The sequence below is a fragment of the Drosophila mauritiana genome, chromosome 2L (genome assembly GCF_004382145.1).
Source record: "Drosophila mauritiana strain mau12 chromosome 2L, ASM438214v1, whole genome shotgun sequence".
Taxonomy (NCBI): Eukaryota; Metazoa; Arthropoda; class Insecta; order Diptera; family Drosophilidae; genus Drosophila; species Drosophila mauritiana.
This window is the reverse complement of record NC_046667.1, coordinates 4789570-4805703: the sequence shown is the minus strand read 5'-3', so window position 1 is coordinate 4805703 and position 16134 is coordinate 4789570. Positions and strand designations below refer to the sequence as shown.

General features: G+C 43.3%; 3 protein-coding genes across 9 annotated transcripts; 1 reads left to right on the top strand and 2 right to left on the bottom strand.

Moving 5' to 3' along the window:
- Positions 1-420: 420 nt before the first annotated feature.
- LOC117150732 lies at positions 421-3519 on the bottom strand. Of its 2 annotated transcripts, none has more exons than XM_033317765.1 (4): positions 3423-3519; positions 3186-3353; positions 1457-2936; positions 421-1395 (listed from the first exon to the last, which is right to left on the bottom strand). In XM_033317765.1, the coding sequence occupies exons 3-4, from the start codon at positions 1745-1747 to the stop codon at positions 637-639; spliced, it is 1050 nt and encodes a 349-aa protein (XP_033173656.1). In that variant the 5' UTR covers positions 1748-2936; positions 3186-3353; positions 3423-3519; the 3' UTR covers positions 421-636. The 2 variants fall into 2 exon arrangements, with proteins under 2 accessions (XP_033173656.1, XP_033173655.1); XM_033317764.1 differs by having other exon boundaries at positions 1457-2287; positions 2540-2936; positions 3186-3457.
- Positions 3520-6084: 2565 nt separating this feature from the next.
- On the bottom strand, positions 6085-8434 carry LOC117150729 (serine/threonine-protein kinase RIO3). Its single transcript, XM_033317755.1, has 3 exons — positions 8154-8434; positions 7402-8095; positions 6085-7350 (listed from the first exon to the last, which is right to left on the bottom strand). The coding sequence occupies exons 2-3, from the start codon at positions 8092-8094 to the stop codon at positions 6232-6234; spliced, it is 1812 nt and encodes a 603-aa protein (XP_033173646.1). The 5' UTR covers position 8095; positions 8154-8434; the 3' UTR covers positions 6085-6231.
- Positions 8435-8663: 229 nt separating this feature from the next.
- On the top strand, positions 8664-14441 carry LOC117150731 (chorion transcription factor Cf2). Of its 6 annotated transcripts, none has more exons than XM_033317760.1 (4): positions 8664-8875; positions 9244-10512; positions 11232-11410; positions 12508-12783. In XM_033317760.1, exons 2-4 carry the CDS (start codon positions 9344-9346, stop codon positions 12681-12683), a joined length of 1524 nt encoding a protein of 507 aa, XP_033173651.1. In that variant the 5' UTR covers positions 8664-8875; positions 9244-9343; the 3' UTR covers positions 12684-12783. The 6 variants fall into 6 exon arrangements, with proteins under 6 accessions (XP_033173651.1, XP_033173652.1, XP_033173650.1 ...); XM_033317761.1 differs by having other exon boundaries at positions 8665-8875; positions 11232-11326; XM_033317759.1 differs by lacking the exon at positions 11232-11410 and having other exon boundaries at positions 8665-8851; positions 12508-14441.
- Positions 14442-16134: the final 1693 nt, after the last annotated feature.

Here is a 16134-nt window from a genome sequence, read left to right as displayed (position 1 = left end):
CGCTGCTGCTGCTGTTATTTCTGTTGTTATTTTTTTAGCGGATTCTGCTGACGTCTGTATTGCCCAGCAGCATTACCATCTTTGATGAGAATAGTTAGTTCGAAATTGAGTTTAATTCGAAAAACAATCTTATTTCGGTGATGAAGAATCGCGTGCAGTGCGGATTGGAGAAACCCAACCCAAAGACACAGGAGTCCTGAAGAGTCCTAAAGATAGTCACTCCGTGGATTCGCACGCTTCCACTTCCAGCTGGGATCGGGTCAGTTCGCAGTGGATAGTTGATACCCATTTGCCATGCGTAGCCAAAAGTGCTTATCATCAGCACACGATTCGGCACAAAAAACTGCTGCCAAAGCAGCGAAACGGTACGAAGTGCTCAATTTACGCGGCAATTTTGAAACATCAGTGCTTTTTGTTTTGACAGATTTTATTTTTTGATTAATAGCTTATTTGGGCGAGAGATTTGTTTGCTTTCCGAGCAGCTAAGATGCCAAGAGCAGAGCAGTCTGCAAACATGATGAAATTCCATAGATTTTCGCATTCAGAACATGTTTTTGTGATATAAACTGTGATCTTTACACAGCTTAACTATAGAATACTATATCTATGAAATAAGTGCTTTGTGAAAGTACCGCATCAAATGGAGAATCGCGTCCAGCGCTCCACGAGACTGGGTCGCGGCGAGGCCCTGTACCGCTCGTCGAAGATGGGGCAGAACTTCTCCGGGAAGCGATGCTGCAGGCAGCGGATGACGGTGCCCGTGAGATAGAATCGCGGTGGCCAGCGGCACTCGCACGGCGGGATGCAGGTGGAGCACTGCGCCTGCAAGGCGTTCCACTTGCTCATGGTGGTTTCCAGCATGGGCGGCAGGCACTCCAGTCGCCACGGCAGCCGGAGATCCCGTTCGGTCCAGTCGCAGTCGCACGGCGGAATGCAGGTCATGCACATGAGTTCCTCGGGTTCCATGTCCTCGGGTTCCTCCGGCGCCTTTGCCGCCTCCTCGCACTTGTACATCGTGGAGCGCGGTACCATGCCGATGAGCTCCTTGTACTTGCGCTCCTGCTCGTGGCGCAGCCACAGGTACAGCAGATCCCAGTGGTCCAGGTTGCGGGCCCGCTCCCGCAGGATCTGCATCCGTCGGTAGAGATCAATCCTGCGCACCTCGTCGTAGTTCATTCCGGTCTGCGTGTGGAACAACAGGTACAGCTCATTGGGCTTCTCGTCCGGCAGCGAGATGCTGGATGAGAACTTGGTCAGCTCGAAGTGGAAGAGCATCCGGATGCCATAGGATATGTGGCGGATGTGATCGAAGTTCTTGATGTTCATCGCACACAGAGCGGCGGCGTCCAGGAGCAGCAGCTTGCGACCCGTGATCATGTTCACCCGAAAGGTGTTCTGAAATGAGCGAGGTGATCATCTTACGAAACTAGAGTCAAATCCATGGTGTATTACGCACCATGTACTGTGGATACCCATAGCCATTAATCCAGCGCCTGATGTCCATGTCATTCCACTCGAAGATCGAAGGCAATGGCAGCTTGTCCACCACAATGATGCTCAGCTCCACGAGGGAATCGGGTGTCGTCCTGAACTGTATGGGTATATCGTCCTTATCGTACTTGGGACAGCCCTTTAGGAACTCATTCCGCTGGAACTTGGTGGCTGCCATATCCGAACGGATCTTCGTCTTCTTTTTCACCTTCTGGTGGAGGAACTTGGTGTCCGCTATGCCATATAGATAGGGCATCTTGCATAAATTTAGCACACAATCTTTGAGTCTTTTACTGGATTGTTTGTTTTTTAATATGATATAACGAAAAACGTGAACTAGTATGATAGGTGCTGGAAAGCCTTTGGGATCTTTACTATGATTATATTCTGACTTTCTTATAGAGTATCATATTATATTATGGAGGTTTCCAGCTGACAATGTCGCTATTGAAGGGCTTCGTATTACCAATTCGCCAGCACGTTTCGTGTGCGACGTTCGTTCCGCAAAAAAGTCGTCGGAATCTGGTGAAATCTGGACGCGTCCAGACCAGGTAGATAGATATCCATTCACATGGCATCGAACCCGCGTCGCAAACATCTGTCCCTCAATGAGCACATGGCAAACGTGAGTTATGACCCAGGTAGATGGTAATAGATCGATTGTTTGGGATTGTTCTCGTTCGGGATTGGGTTGTTCCGACTCCTAACGGTGTTCGGTGTTCCTCCATGCTGGCCATGTGCTGATGGTGGTCGTTGTCAAAACATGGTCAAGGGTAAACGCCTCCAGTTCGGATACCTGACAGCGAATATGTTTGCGGTTTATTAATGAATATATGAGTATGTATATATATATATGCATATAGAAATCGCTTGGATCGCTGAATCATCGCCGATTCGTTGCGATCGTCTCACGTGACGGACATATCGGAGGTGGCTTTAATGGAAACACGTTTTTGGCCATTTCGGGGCACTGTAATGCCCCCCGCTCGTTCGGCAATCAAGCAAAAGCCCAATAAACCTCATCAGGTTCATTTGGACGAACGCTTACCTTCATTAGCATGTGCCTGTCAATTTTTATTATTATTTTTGCAACAGTTTTTCGGCTTAAAAAATGTGATGACAATTCGAAAGGTATTTTTTTTCTTGTTTTCAGCACATCAATTAGGTCTGTTTGCGCATGTTTTTTCGTTTTTTTATTTCAAACATTTCGACACTAAGCACGGTTTCCTAGAATTTAATGGATTTGGGCGTCGCGATGGGCGAGGGCGTAGTTGGCGACGGAGTGGGCGTGGCAGTGTGCCTGACTGGCTTATAATTTACTGGGATCGTCGTGGTGTTGTTCCAGGGTGAAGTTATGGTAATTATACTCCAATTGCTCGGGTAACCAATTAATGGGTCCATGTTCATGCGTACAGTGAGCACTCTATGAAGAAAAGCGACTCTACCTAGAAGTATGCAATGATTTTTTACAGATTATTTCTGTAATTAAAATTAACTGAATATTTTAGCTTTTGCCAAATACGGGAGTGCATTAAACACAGGTTTGACAACCCTATGACGAACACAAAGTAAGATTTACGACTGCAAATTTGCAAATAAACGCAGGTCATTAAATGAATATCTCCCGTTTTACTAGCATTTTTCGCAAAATAAATGACAATTCATTTGTAAACTTTTTGACACACATTGCGTACCTTTTTGTCTACTGTACCTGGAGGCCACTGAACTGGCATCTTAGAGCACAGAAGATTTCACTTTCGCTGAAGTCGGCGATTATATGGCTCGGTGGAGGGGGGAAACGGGGGGCGTGTGGATGCGCCACCATGGAAAATGAAAATGATATGACCATGTAAGGACGGTTACTGCGGACGACAATGGAATGGTGGCAACAATAAATTAAAGGTCCTATTTTTGTAGCTAACTTGAATTACATGCCCGCGTTCCTCGCCAGCAACTAGTTTACTAGTTAACAACTTAGACCTAAAATAGAAGACGCCGCCGTCCAAGTGACCAACTGTCCAACTGTCCAAGTCGAGCAGCGGAAGAGCAGAGGAGGCGATTCACTTGACTTGGCCAACTTGCAGTTGTGCACTGGGAAAAATCTGTGAGTGAGTGTAGTAGGTATTTAATCCATTTTCAATTTAATAGATGAGATTGTATACATTATTACAGAGCTTAAGTTATTTCACTTAATGCTTAAAATACTTAATACTACTTAAAATACTTTTGATTGATTTCTTCGAGTGTAGCTCCAACATGAAAATTAATAATGCAAATAAATTGTTAACTTTAAACGCGCAAATTCCAGTCTGCGCACATCCCGTGTATGCGAAAGTATGTGTGTGTGTGAGTTGGTGGGGACAGATGAAAACGGGAAGGGGGGGTGTCTGGGACCACTTGAGGTCAGTTCGATCACGATTGCGTCGGCGTCGGCAGAGGCAGCGACTGCGACGGAGATGGCGACTGCGGCAGCAACAGAGCAGCGGCCCCAAGATCACGACGAGCCTCCTTCGAAGTTTTCGGTCTCCTCCTCTCTTCTTCTTCGCACTGTCAAGTGGCGCGTGTGTGTGTGTGTGTGAGTAACTGGCTACACATGAAGAAAATGCTGCCAGCAATATAAGGAATTCTCATTTTTCAGAATATTTTCTAGTTACGAAAGTAGTTTTTCTTGAGCACATCCACATGCCTTTTAAGATTTATTAATATTATTAATATAGAAATAAGTTGCATAAGTTTTTCTCTGTGATCCTAATTAATTTCTTGCCTAGTTCAACCCACTTTTTCACCCAAGGAGGAGCGTGGATTGGACACTGATGTTTGGAATCCGAGCTGGAGCGCCTGATTACATGCCCGGCACATTTTAATTGATGATCCAAACGCAATGTCTGAGTTTATAGCCTTGTTTGGTATTTTTCGCTTTCCTTCATTGGCCATTTTTTTTTTGTTTTGCACACTTCTTTCTGCCTGCCTTTATGATTATTGCTTTGACTTGTTATTCGTGCTTTTTTCGTTGCCCCACAATGAAAGCTGGTTTTCAAGTGCTCCTTCAATTTCGAAATTCCCCGAAATTCGTATAATTTCTTAGAAATCTTTGTACAAGATAACTTGAAAGATCATTGCTGACGCATAGAGATGTATTGCAAGTTAATTATATTACAATAATAATAGCATAAAGTTGAAAGAATGCTGTAGGAACTATTTATCCTTAGTACTAAAGTTTTGTTTTAAAACTTTTTTAAGTTCAAAACATTTTTACAGTGTTTATTATTTTTCGATTTCAAATGCGAATGACACATTTATTTCGCCACATGATTTCGTTTTATTGGGGATAAGTATATACATACATCTGAACATACATATTATGTATATTTTATACAGCACTGTGTTGGCAGCTCCAACTCGTGTTTTTGGTGCGTCTATTTTCAACCTCCATCCCCACGCCACTTGGCTCCCCTTCGGTCCCCCCTCCCTCCTCCTTTAGACGTTCTGCATCACCATCACGCGAAGTCGGGCCCCCTAATGGCGTCTATGTGTGGGGCGCCGACTTACATATAGCCACAGATATATGTATGTGATGCTGTAGCACTCGTATCACAATTTCAAGAGATGCTAATAGAAGGCGATTTGTTCAGAGATCTGCTGTTGCCAACGTCAAGTGGGCTGCGCTCAATCAGAAATCAAAAATAAATAATATTTTCCACTTGCAAGCGCCGCAAATAAACAACAAATAATAGATGGATGCACTGCAGTGTGTGCTGATGATCGAAAGAAAGTTCCATTTTGATTGACGGCTGCACAACAACAGCGAATGCGAATTAATTGAAATTGAACTTAAAGTGCAGATGCTGTGGCGGAAACGGAAATTCGCATCTAACGGTTTTCGCTTTGAAAGCCAAAATGCAGCCCTGTTTTTGGAGCCTCTAACCTTAAGAAGAGAATACAAAGAAATGGGTCACAGGAATCTGAAACTGATTGCAACTATTATTTCATCAAAACACAGACACAATTAAGCGAAATATATATTGTTTTTAAATTTCCCTAATGATAAGGAAGGGTAAGCCAAAGCAGACTTTGAATCGCTAGCTATACTGAACGCAACAGAATCATTCACAATATACATATTTGTATACGCACTGAACTGCTCACAACTGGATTCTGACGTCACACTTGAACTACAATATTTTGCAAAGTCCAACTTCGCGAACGCATCCAGACTATTCTCGTACAGATAGATGTACTAGTTCCGTCAGATCGACAGTCCACAATCGTGTGCACGGGGTATGGGTATTTTTATACGTAATCATCTGATCGGAGATTCGATTGAACCGACAAATCTCCCAATTAATGGGGAAAACTGCGCACCAAATGAGTTCAATTGTCGGGTTAGCTGATTCGGAAGATGGGCGTGTGGCCATTGAAGCCTGACATTTGCATTAATCTTAATTGATTAATAACGATTCAAGATCAAAGCCATTAGGAGAAATATCCGTAGCAACATGAGTGCAACAAATGCAAATTGGAGCGCACTACAAAAAAAGAGTTGAAGGTTACACAAAAAATATCTTAAATAAATTCTAAAATACAAAGCAAAGGTTTCCATGGGTGGAAAACAGAACAATTTATTCCTTTTTTTAGGGATTTTTATAGTCAAGTTGCTTGACTACAAGCTATGGAATCTCTGTGGCCAAACTCTTAATATCAATTAAAAACTAAACTAAATGAGTCCACACTTTAGAAGTTTCAATGATTGGCAGTTTTGTTAATCTTTTCCTTGTCGTCACTATCGTTCTCGTTGTCATCGGTCTCTTGATCCTTGTCCGTGTCGGTTTTGTTGTCGTTATTATCCTGCGCTTGCTGCAGAGCCTTTTGAGCCGCGCGATCTTGCTGAGATTTTTCCCAGGCCAGCTCAAAGGGATACTCCAAGGGTTTCAGTTCGTCGGGGCACTCCTCCTGATTCGGAGCTGTGGCTTGGCTAATCGAAGCGCCACGCGTGTGGATCTGCTCCAGCTGAGCGGCGGTGTGGACCTCTGAATTCAGACCCGTAATAAACTCGAACAACTGCTCCTTGGTGTAAATGTTGGGCAGGCCGCGTCGTTCAAAGAAGTTAACAATGTTGCCGCAATCCCGCATCAGGAACTCCAGAGCACTAGGATGCTTCGGTTCGACACTCTGAGCCACATCAATAAACCAGCACTTGCCCTCGAACCAGAGTATGTTATATTCGCTCATATCGGCGTGCACCAGCTTCGCCTCATTGTACAACTTGTGCATCGCGGCCACAATCTCTTCGTAGGCGCAGCTCAGCTCCGCGTCGCTCAGGCGGGCATCCTTTAACTTGGGCGCAGCGTTGTGATTGTCACCGATGAACCGCATTACCAGCACGTGCTTCTTCAGCACAACCACGTCTGGAACGTTTAAGCCGATGGCTTGCATCCTCATCAGATTATGCATCTCCTTCTCTGCCCACATATTGATGATCACCCGGTGGTTTTGCTTGCTAAAGCGATCCTTGAACCGGTAGTCATCCTTGATGTATCTATCACGCTGCTTGAACTCGTTGAGCGTGGTTTTAAAGATTTTGATGGCACACTCCCGGGGCAGAAGCTGCGGCGGAACGAGCACACCACTCTGGTGACCATGCTCGTTGCTGCCCGTATAGTTCGCATCAGAGTTGGCGTGCAAGATGACCGCCTCCTTGCCCGTGGATATGATGCCGTTGATCTGCTCCAGTATTTGGTTGTTGATCAGCTTGTACAACAGCAAACGTGTGGCCGCATCCAATCCCATCTCCGCGGTGGCCACTTTCTCGTGTTTGTCGGAGCGGCCTCGTCGAGAATGGGCTCTTAGTTGGTTGAACACCTGAAAGGTACGTTTAAGTTTTGATATCTCTTAAATCTGACCGCTTCAAACCTTATTGGAGAGCTTCATGTCGAAGCCGGCAGCATCGCCGGTGGGAAACTCCGGCGGAAAGGACATCACGCGCTGGGCATTACGCACGGCGCACAGCTGCGGATCGTGCTTTGTTATCATCTCGCCCTCCTTGTTAACTTTAAAGCCGCAGCGTGGGATGGAGTCAAGCTGCCGTTCATTGTCCTCGAATCGATCCCAGTCGTGCTTCAGTTGCTCCAATTCATCCTCCTCGTAGTCATCTTCGGCGGTGTCGTGCAAGAACTCGGCATCGCCATCGCGTAGGAACTTATTGAGGGTAACAGTGACCTTGGACTGCTTGTTTTGCTGCCGCTCGATGCGACGCAATTCCTCGTTGTACTCGTGATCGAACTGGGACTGCAACAGCTGAGCGATTACAGCATCGCTGTCTTCCGGCAGCTGAATATCCTCCGGTAGGTTTCCTTCGTCGTTGAGAAGCGCAGAGTAATCCTCCCATTCCTCCGCATCACTTTGCTTACTCAGAGCACTGGGCGCTGGCGGGGATGAGGCCTGCGCCCCCCAAGCGGGTGCTATCTGCTCGTCCGGTCTTTTCAGATTCTCCGTGTGGCGCTGCAGCTCCTTGTCGTGCAACTTGTGGGCATATTGCTCCGACATTATATCCGCCAGATTCACCTGCTGCACAGGCTCGCTGGTCTTAACCCATGGTGACGACATTCTGCACAATAGAAAAAGAGTCAATATACATCGCAATTTGGAGCTGTGATTCCACAAACCTATTGGAACTTGGATTGAGAAGATCGACTTCTATATCGGTGGTAATTGTGGCAGTTTACAAACAAGCCTCTGTCCAAATCCTGACCAGCGACGGGTTGCAGGTGGACTTTGATGTGCCTGCGGTGGAGGACAAGTGAAAGTTGTGGCACAATAGATGCCCAATATAATGGGGAGCCAATTGCACCCTTGTTGCAATAATATTTCTATGGTATTTCACCAAACAATGCTTTTTCCAATTGTTGTGAAATTATCAGCTAATGAAAGTATCGAGCTATCGCAGAACGATAGACCCCGATAGTTTTGGAAATAGAAGAACTCCTAATATCGAAAGCTTTGCTTACAATTTTTGTAACGTTTATTAAATTTATATTATACTTTAATTTTCATACTCAGAAAACGTTATAATTGTCATATTTTAGGAAAAGGCAGCAAAATATATCGTTAGCAAAGGCGTTGCCACATCGTCGGTTTTTGAGCGATGTTGCCATCGTAGTTTCGATGCCAGTAATCGATACTTTTTGTTGTAGTTGTACATTTTTCGCCAAAAATAATAATAAAAGTGAAAAATTTTTTTTGTTAATATACGTTTATTTGTTGTACAAAGGAGAAAATGTTATTAAACTGATTGGCCGCCCCAGCATTTTCGTGACCCCCGCTCCAAATACAACAAAATCGAACGGCCGCCAGCAACAACAAGGTGCAGTAAATATTCAGTGCGCTGGTAAGAAAGATGGAAACAAAACGAGAGACCGAAAAAGCAATCAAAATAGAATTCCGAATTTAGAATATGACAGACTGAAAAAAATTTTCAATTCGAACGCATTGCCGCTGCTGCTGCCCGCTCCTCTTCTTCTTCATCTCCTCCTCCTTCTTCCTCTTCTTCGCCAGCCGCTGTGGGGGGACATTGGGGGTCAAATGCAGAAGATCGGGACTGAAGATTTCGTGAATTTGTGATTTCCGAATTCGTTCCTGCTAATTTGCGACTGCCAGACTCAAAGAACACACACACACACACCAGCACACACCCACACGCTTGCACATACATTCGCTTGTGGCCGCCTGTAATTATGATTTTTATTACTCCTGCAGCGCCTATCGCCTTCTTTAACCGCCAATCGCTCCTGCTCCTGCCCACTAACCAAGTCAAACCAAAAGAAGCGATTACTCTCCAAGCGCCAGCGGAAGTGAAATGATAAAGTCCACCACGAATCCACAGGAACAGCGTCTGCCACGCCCCGAGGATCAGTCGCCAGCGCCGCCGCCGCCCCCCTCCTCAGCCACCACCTCCACCGCCGCCCCAGCCACGCCCACGCACCAAGTGGCCACCGTGATAGCCAACATGGACACCCTGAAGACCGCCTTTCTGCCCAATCTCAGCATGGACCCCAATGTGCACGTGTCGCCGCACTATTGTCCCATGTGTCACCAGCAGTTCGAGCGGCCGCAGCACGTCGCGGATCACATGCAGCTGTGCCACGGGATCACGCTGAACGCCCAGGGAGCCATCGCCACGCTGGACGGTGGCCATCCGCAGGCACAGCAGCACCCCAAGCTCAGCCACCCCTGCTTCAATTGTGATGAAAAGTTTGGCAATGCCGTCGATCTGGACGAACACCATCGGCTGGCCCATCAGACGTCCGCCTTCCTGGCCCGCTGCCTCATATGCAGTATCTATGGCATCCACTCGGCCACCCAGCAGCCCAACGAGTACAAATGCACGCAGTGCGGCTCCATTTGCACCACCGCCATGCTGGCTGCCGGTCAGCAGGGCTTTATGGAACAGCAGGAGGCGGCGGTGACGCCCGACGATCAGCTGCCCGCGATGGCGCCCCGTGATATGAGACTGACGCCCGAGGAGCAGCACCACCAGCAGCAACTGCAGGCGGAGCACCACCATCAGCAACAGCACCAACAACAACAGCAGCAGCAGCAGCAGGAACTGCTGGAGCAGCAGCAGCGTGAAATGCAGGAGCAGGCGCAACAGCAGCAGGTGCACCATCATCAGCAGGATCAGGATCTCGCCGGCGACCAGGTGTCGCTGAAGGTGCCACCACTCACCGTCAAGCTGAACAAGAACGCCAACGGTGGCGCCATTGTGGCCCATCCGCAGGTCATTATCAAGGAGGAGCCACTCAGCCTGAGCGACAGTGGTGATGTTGTCAACTCTGTGCCCGTCTATGCCATACAAGCCAATCCCTGTGTACCCGCTCCGGCCAGTTCGGGTGTGCTAGTCGGCACGCAAACGGTGCCCGCCGATCTGGCGCACAAGATCCGGCACAAATGTCCGGATTGTCCAAAGACCTTCAAGACGCCCGGCACGCTGGCCATGCACCGCAAGATACACACAGGCGAAGCAGAGTAAATCCATTTTATATGCATCTTACTGACTGGGTATTCCGGCAATGTTAGCTAATGGACAGCCACTTTAAGCGCTCTAGTCGAGTAACTGATGATCTTATCGATATTTTAATGATAGTAGCATCAATTAAATTGCATAACCAACGTTAGAAGTGATGGGATATTGTCGTGCAAAGAAGAATTTATAAAATATTGGCAGATATAGTATAGACCGCAGTGTAATCTCAACAAGATTAAGTGTCTTTGCATCCAGGGAAGCTTTCAGTTGCAATGCTTTAAGATAAGAACGCTTCCTAGCTCATTGCCGGAGTACACGTTATTCATTCCAAGGCCTTGCCCGCACCAGCTCAAAGGGACTCCCTCAAAGGGACTCCCTTTGCGTCTGGGGCGGCGTGATCGCCGAGCTAACCCCAATAATCTTACCACCTTGTATATATATATATATTATTTTTGATTTCCTTCGGGCCAGCTGGGCGCATGGGCGCGCCCTCGAAGCTCTGGGACGAGGCCCATGCGTTCGTGTGTCGTTTGTTTTGCAACTTATTTTTAAATCGAGTGTTACTAATAATATAATTTAAATTTCTTTCTTTTCTCCCGCGCCCACTCTCTCTCTCTCTCTGTATCTTTCTCCTCTCCGTTTCTGCGCGGTATTTTGTGAATATGAATATGAATAATTGTTAACTCTCGAATCTCCACTCTCCGAACCGCAACTCCGACAGCGCCACGCCCAAAGAACGCCCCTACACGTGCTCCTACTGCGGCAAGTCCTTCACTCAATCGAATACACTAAAACAGCACACTCGCATACATACAGGTGAGAAACCATTTAGATGTGGCTATTGTGGCAGGGCGTTCACTGTTAAGGATTACCTGAACAAACATTTAACGACTCACACGGGTGAGAAGCAATATTTTTCAAATCAATTCAGTCAGTCAATCAGCTCTCAATCAACTCAACCAATCAATCGACTTTTCAATCAACCAATCAATCGATCAGTAAATTGTCACCTCAGCGTGATGAGAAAAAAAAAAAAAGCAATACTCAAAAAAGAGAAACCTCTGTATGCAAGTCCATTTCCATTTGCCATACACAAACTCGCTCAATCTCTATCAATCAATCTCTATCAATCAGTACCAATATCAATCTCTCACCTCTGCCAGTCGTCCTGCCGAAGCTCGATCATCAGACTCGAGCCGCCGCAGCGCCTGCGCAGAAAACCACGCCGAAAAAGGCGGCAAAAATCCCCAACCCAATGGCCAAGATCCAGATCTGGCCAGGATGTCACTTGCTAGATTATATTCTCTTTAAGTTACAGTCTAAATAATCGGAATATAGTAATTAGTGAGAAATTGAGATGATTAATGTGAAATCAGTGTGCAATTAAATGAATAATATAACCTTCCGATTATGTGTGCTTCTATATTAAGATCTTTCATCTTGATTGCATTGCAAAAGCTTAATTTTAGATTATAATCAAGCGCCTAGTTCGAGTTTCTATTCGATTTCCAGCAAGTGTCATTCCAGGGCCTTGAATTTTTGCCGTCTTCGATTAGCGACAAATAACGAATCGTATGAGTCACAGTTTACATACCCTCACAGAACGAGAAAATATGAAATGATCACAAACTATTTTTGAGCAAGCTTTCTGTGAGGGCAGCCAAGCAATATGATAATCCAAATCCGTATCGCCCGCCGCCTCATCTCATTACGTAATAATATGTCTCGAATGCATTTTAACAACACCAACCAAATATATATACACATTTAATATATAATCTATATATATATATAGTTTGATTACGTGCAAACCCTATTTGATATGCATACATATCTACTCTACCCACACATCCACCACTCTCAGTCAATCAATCAATCAAAACAATCAATCAAACCTTTGGTACTGCACGCACCAAGCAAACTGGCTGAGTGCTAGCGACATGTGCTAACCGAGTATCCCAACTTTCTCCGTTTCGCCAATCGTGGCTGTTTTGCAGGAGAGAAGCCGTTCCACTGCAATTACTGCGAGAAGTCCTTCAGCGTGAAGGACTATCTGACCAAGCACATACGGACGCACACCGGCGAGAAGCCGTACACCTGTCCGTACTGCGACAAGCGCTTCACGCAGCGGAGCGCCCTCACTGTGCACACGACCAAGCTGCATCCGCTCTAGGGAAGGCCGGGCGGTGGCCGCCAGATACCCGTTCCTGCCCCAGCCGCTCCTCCTCCTCCTCATCCTCCAAATCCTTCTGGTCATGGTGCGCCGCCGCCGTTGTCCGCCGACACGGATACAGATCCCAAGAAGCCATCTGCGGCGGCTGCGGCATCGGCTTAGGACGAACTGCAGCGGAAACGGGATGAGCAACCCAAAAATGAAAGACCATTTCAAAGACGAGACACACTCACGTAGACGGGAGTTATGCAACTGCAGCGGATGCAACGACTGCAACCAACGACTGGCAAATCTCTTCGCAGTGCTGCTAGATTAAATTACTAAATTAGATACATACCTTCATTTCGGTTAACACAGAAGCAGATGCAGAAACAGAGTTGTACTAAATTAGCATACAGTTCGTAGAATGTTTAAGTTATTGCAATCGATTTTTGATTCTTATTACTATTTGGTTATGTAGATGTTTTGCAATTTTATTTTTATACACCTATGTATATCGTATATAATATTTTGTTATTCTATGAGATTTTATATGGTGACTCCATAGCGCCAACTCACTTACGCGCGGCGCTATACAGACACACACACACATACACACTCAAAACTACACACAACACACATCTATTATTTATAAAGAGAGAGAAAATATTTTTACTCATATACTTTGTGGCAATATTATTTTTATTACTTCCTGAAATTGTTTGTAAATGTTACTGAAAGCAGCAAAACAAAAAAAAAGGTAAACTCATGTCTACGCGCAAAACTTAAATTATTTTTATAAATTATACATCTATTTTATTCGAACTCAAAACAACACAAAATTATTTATTTTACGTAAAAACTTTTTCAAAATTTCGACTCGTAGCGGAAATGGCGAAGGACCAATTTAGTCATTTCTCAATTATTTGCACGCGAGCAGGATCTCGTTTGTTTTGGCTTTAAAAATTTATTTACTTTTAATTAACTAAATGATATAATCATTTTAGCTTGTTTTTATTGATGAATGTTAACCATTGTTTATTTTTTAAATTATTTAAGTTGAAAGCGCTGCTTTTGTTTGTTAAACTAAACTAAACTTAACAGTGAGATTGTATAAAACTATAAAAAAAGGAAAAACGAAAAACATAACTAAGAAATTAATTTTACAAAATTTGCATTTTTTAACGCAAGACAAAAAGTATTTAAGGCAAATCGAAATGAGAAATCTACGCTAAACGCAACACAGCTTTATGCGCCAAACTAGAAGATTAAACAAATTTAACATAACGATCTACACAATTGATACTTTTGATAAAACGAAAGCTTCAAGTTGTTTTTGTAATATATATAAATATGGATTGATAATTTTTGCGACTACTTAAACGCGTTTTTTAAACCAGCAAATGATTACTTGCAAGAGTTGTACGTACTAAAACCGACTAAAACTTAAACTAAAACTTTAGCAAAACCAAAACCATGTACATTTTTATAACATAGTGTTATATAATTATAAAGTATGCAAATATATAAACCTGTATCTAATATTAATGCATAATACACTCAAACAAATTGTCTACCTAATGGCACATAGCACAGCAACAAACGATGCGCAGCGCATGTAAAACCAAAATAAATTCTAAGCACTAAACTATTGTAATTCTTTAAGTTTTAAATAAACCGAGAAGAGTTGACGATCAAAAGCAAACAGCAAAACGCTAAGTGCAGCAAAAAAAAAACGCCTAACTAACCGCAACACTGAGAAAAACCAATTAACTCTGCTGTAAGTGATTACCAATGAATGAGTCATGTTGAATGCGATACGTACTAAATAGCGACTAACTATTAGTATTAGATCTTAGCCACGAATCCAAAAACGAAGCCAGACAACAGACACACAGAAACAGAGAAACAGAAACACGAACATGAGCAAGTGAGTAATTAGACATAAAATTGTAAAATTTATTATTATTATATATATAAATAGATATTACGATTATAAATGTATGTACGTGCAATCTAAATTTACGTGACAAAATCTAGCAAATATTCGAGCAATATTTCAATTAAAACTATATGAAAAGGAATTATATATATACAAAATAAAGTCCAACCATGTAGAAAGATTATATATACAAACCGAACAGGCTCTTTTATATATATCCTATATAGGTGGTATGTCCCGAAAGTAAAGGACACGTTTGATGATTTAGTTCAGTTTATTTAGGTTTTGTTTTCCATTTTAATTACAATGAACGAATATTATGAACACTATCACACTTTCAAAATGTATTCGGTTTCTTTTCCAATCGTTTTAGTTTTTGTAGTTTCCTTTGCGCTGAGCCACTAATTTAGTTTTTCTCTCGTTTTTTGTTTTATTGTAATGCTGATTACACTCATATATATATGTATATATATTTATATATAATATAAGTTAGTTATATGTTTATGTATATGCCATAAATATTTTTTATACACACACTTTTGATCAAACGCAACCAAAAGTTGGTCTTACTTTTCTTTTTTCTTTTATAATTAATTATCATTTTGGGTTTTGCCTTCATTTTGTTTTAAATGCTCAATTTGTTGCATGCATGCTGTAAGTTTACCTAATTTAACCATTTGCCATGTTTTACTTTCTATATATTTGTTGTAGTGTATATAGATATACTTTTCATAACCCTTATAAATGCCCATGTAACTGTACTATATGTTTTCTATGGACTTGTTTTCCCCCTTCTTTTTTTCTCTTTTTATAACGAGCTCATCCAAAATTTATTGCGTACATTTGAAATGTTTTCACTTTGTGTTTTTTTTTATTCAATATTCTAACACGATCTTTTTTCGAGAATAACGAATTAAGATGTTCTGGATTGGGATCTACAAATTTCGGAGGAAATCAGCTAATGTGAATAATACTTGAGTTGCAATTTGTTGGGCTAGGTTGAAAAAAAAAATGCACTTTAGCCTCTATTAAGCATTTTCCTATGATTTTCACTCTCGTTCGGGAACTGTGTGTTTTGAAAATGTAACAATCTGCGCTTTCGTCCTCGTACATTGTGTGTATTTACAGAAAGTCTAGCCCGTTTTCAGATTTTGGATGGGAATGAGTGGAAATTACAAGTATGTAATATATAATACAAATACACTTTAGTTGGTAAGATTAGCAAGATAGTTAATGGGGGGAATTGCTAGTTTTATGTTAATGCCTATAAGCTCAAATTTACAACTGATTATTCGCTGATCGAAAATGATCTCAAGATCTATATCATTTGTTTAGCTCAAGTGGATAGTGTTACGTGAAAGGTTGACTGGAAAGCAAATGGTTAGTAACTAACTGTCGAGGAACTCAGAGGTAAACGAAAACGCGTGTTTTAGGAATGGGTTTGTTTTTCTTAGTGTATGTGGCCTTGTTTTTACAGTTATATCGTTACCTACACAGGTGGGCTCTGTTTTACCGCTCTACCGTTTGAAC

What these genes read in the sequence shown, in the direction of transcription:
- LOC117150732 (XM_033317765.1), bottom strand. Translation starts at nt 1,747, where the DNA reads ATGCCCTATCTATATGGCATAGCGGACACCAAGTTCCTCCACCAGAAG. An exon ending in ATGGGTATCCACAGTACATG is followed by an intron (nt 1,396 to 1,456) that starts GTGCGTAATACA and finishes CGCTCATTTCAG; the next exon opens with AACACCTTTCGGGTGAACAT.
- LOC117150729 (XM_033317755.1), bottom strand. Translation starts at nt 8,094, where the DNA reads ATGTCGTCACCATGGGTTAAGACCAGCGAGCCTGTGCAGCAGGTGAAT. An exon ending in ACATGAAGCTCTCCAATAAG is followed by an intron (nt 7,351 to 7,401) that starts GTTTGAAGCGGT and finishes CGTACCTTTCAG; the next exon opens with GTGTTCAACCAACTAAGAGC.
- LOC117150731 (XM_033317759.1), top strand. Translation starts at nt 9,344, where the DNA reads ATGATAAAGTCCACCACGAATCCACAGGAACAGCGTCTGCCACGCCCC. An exon ending in ATACACACAGGCGAAGCAGA is followed by an intron (nt 10,513 to 12,507) that starts GTAAATCCATTT and finishes GCTGTTTTGCAG; the next exon opens with GAGAGAAGCCGTTCCACTGC.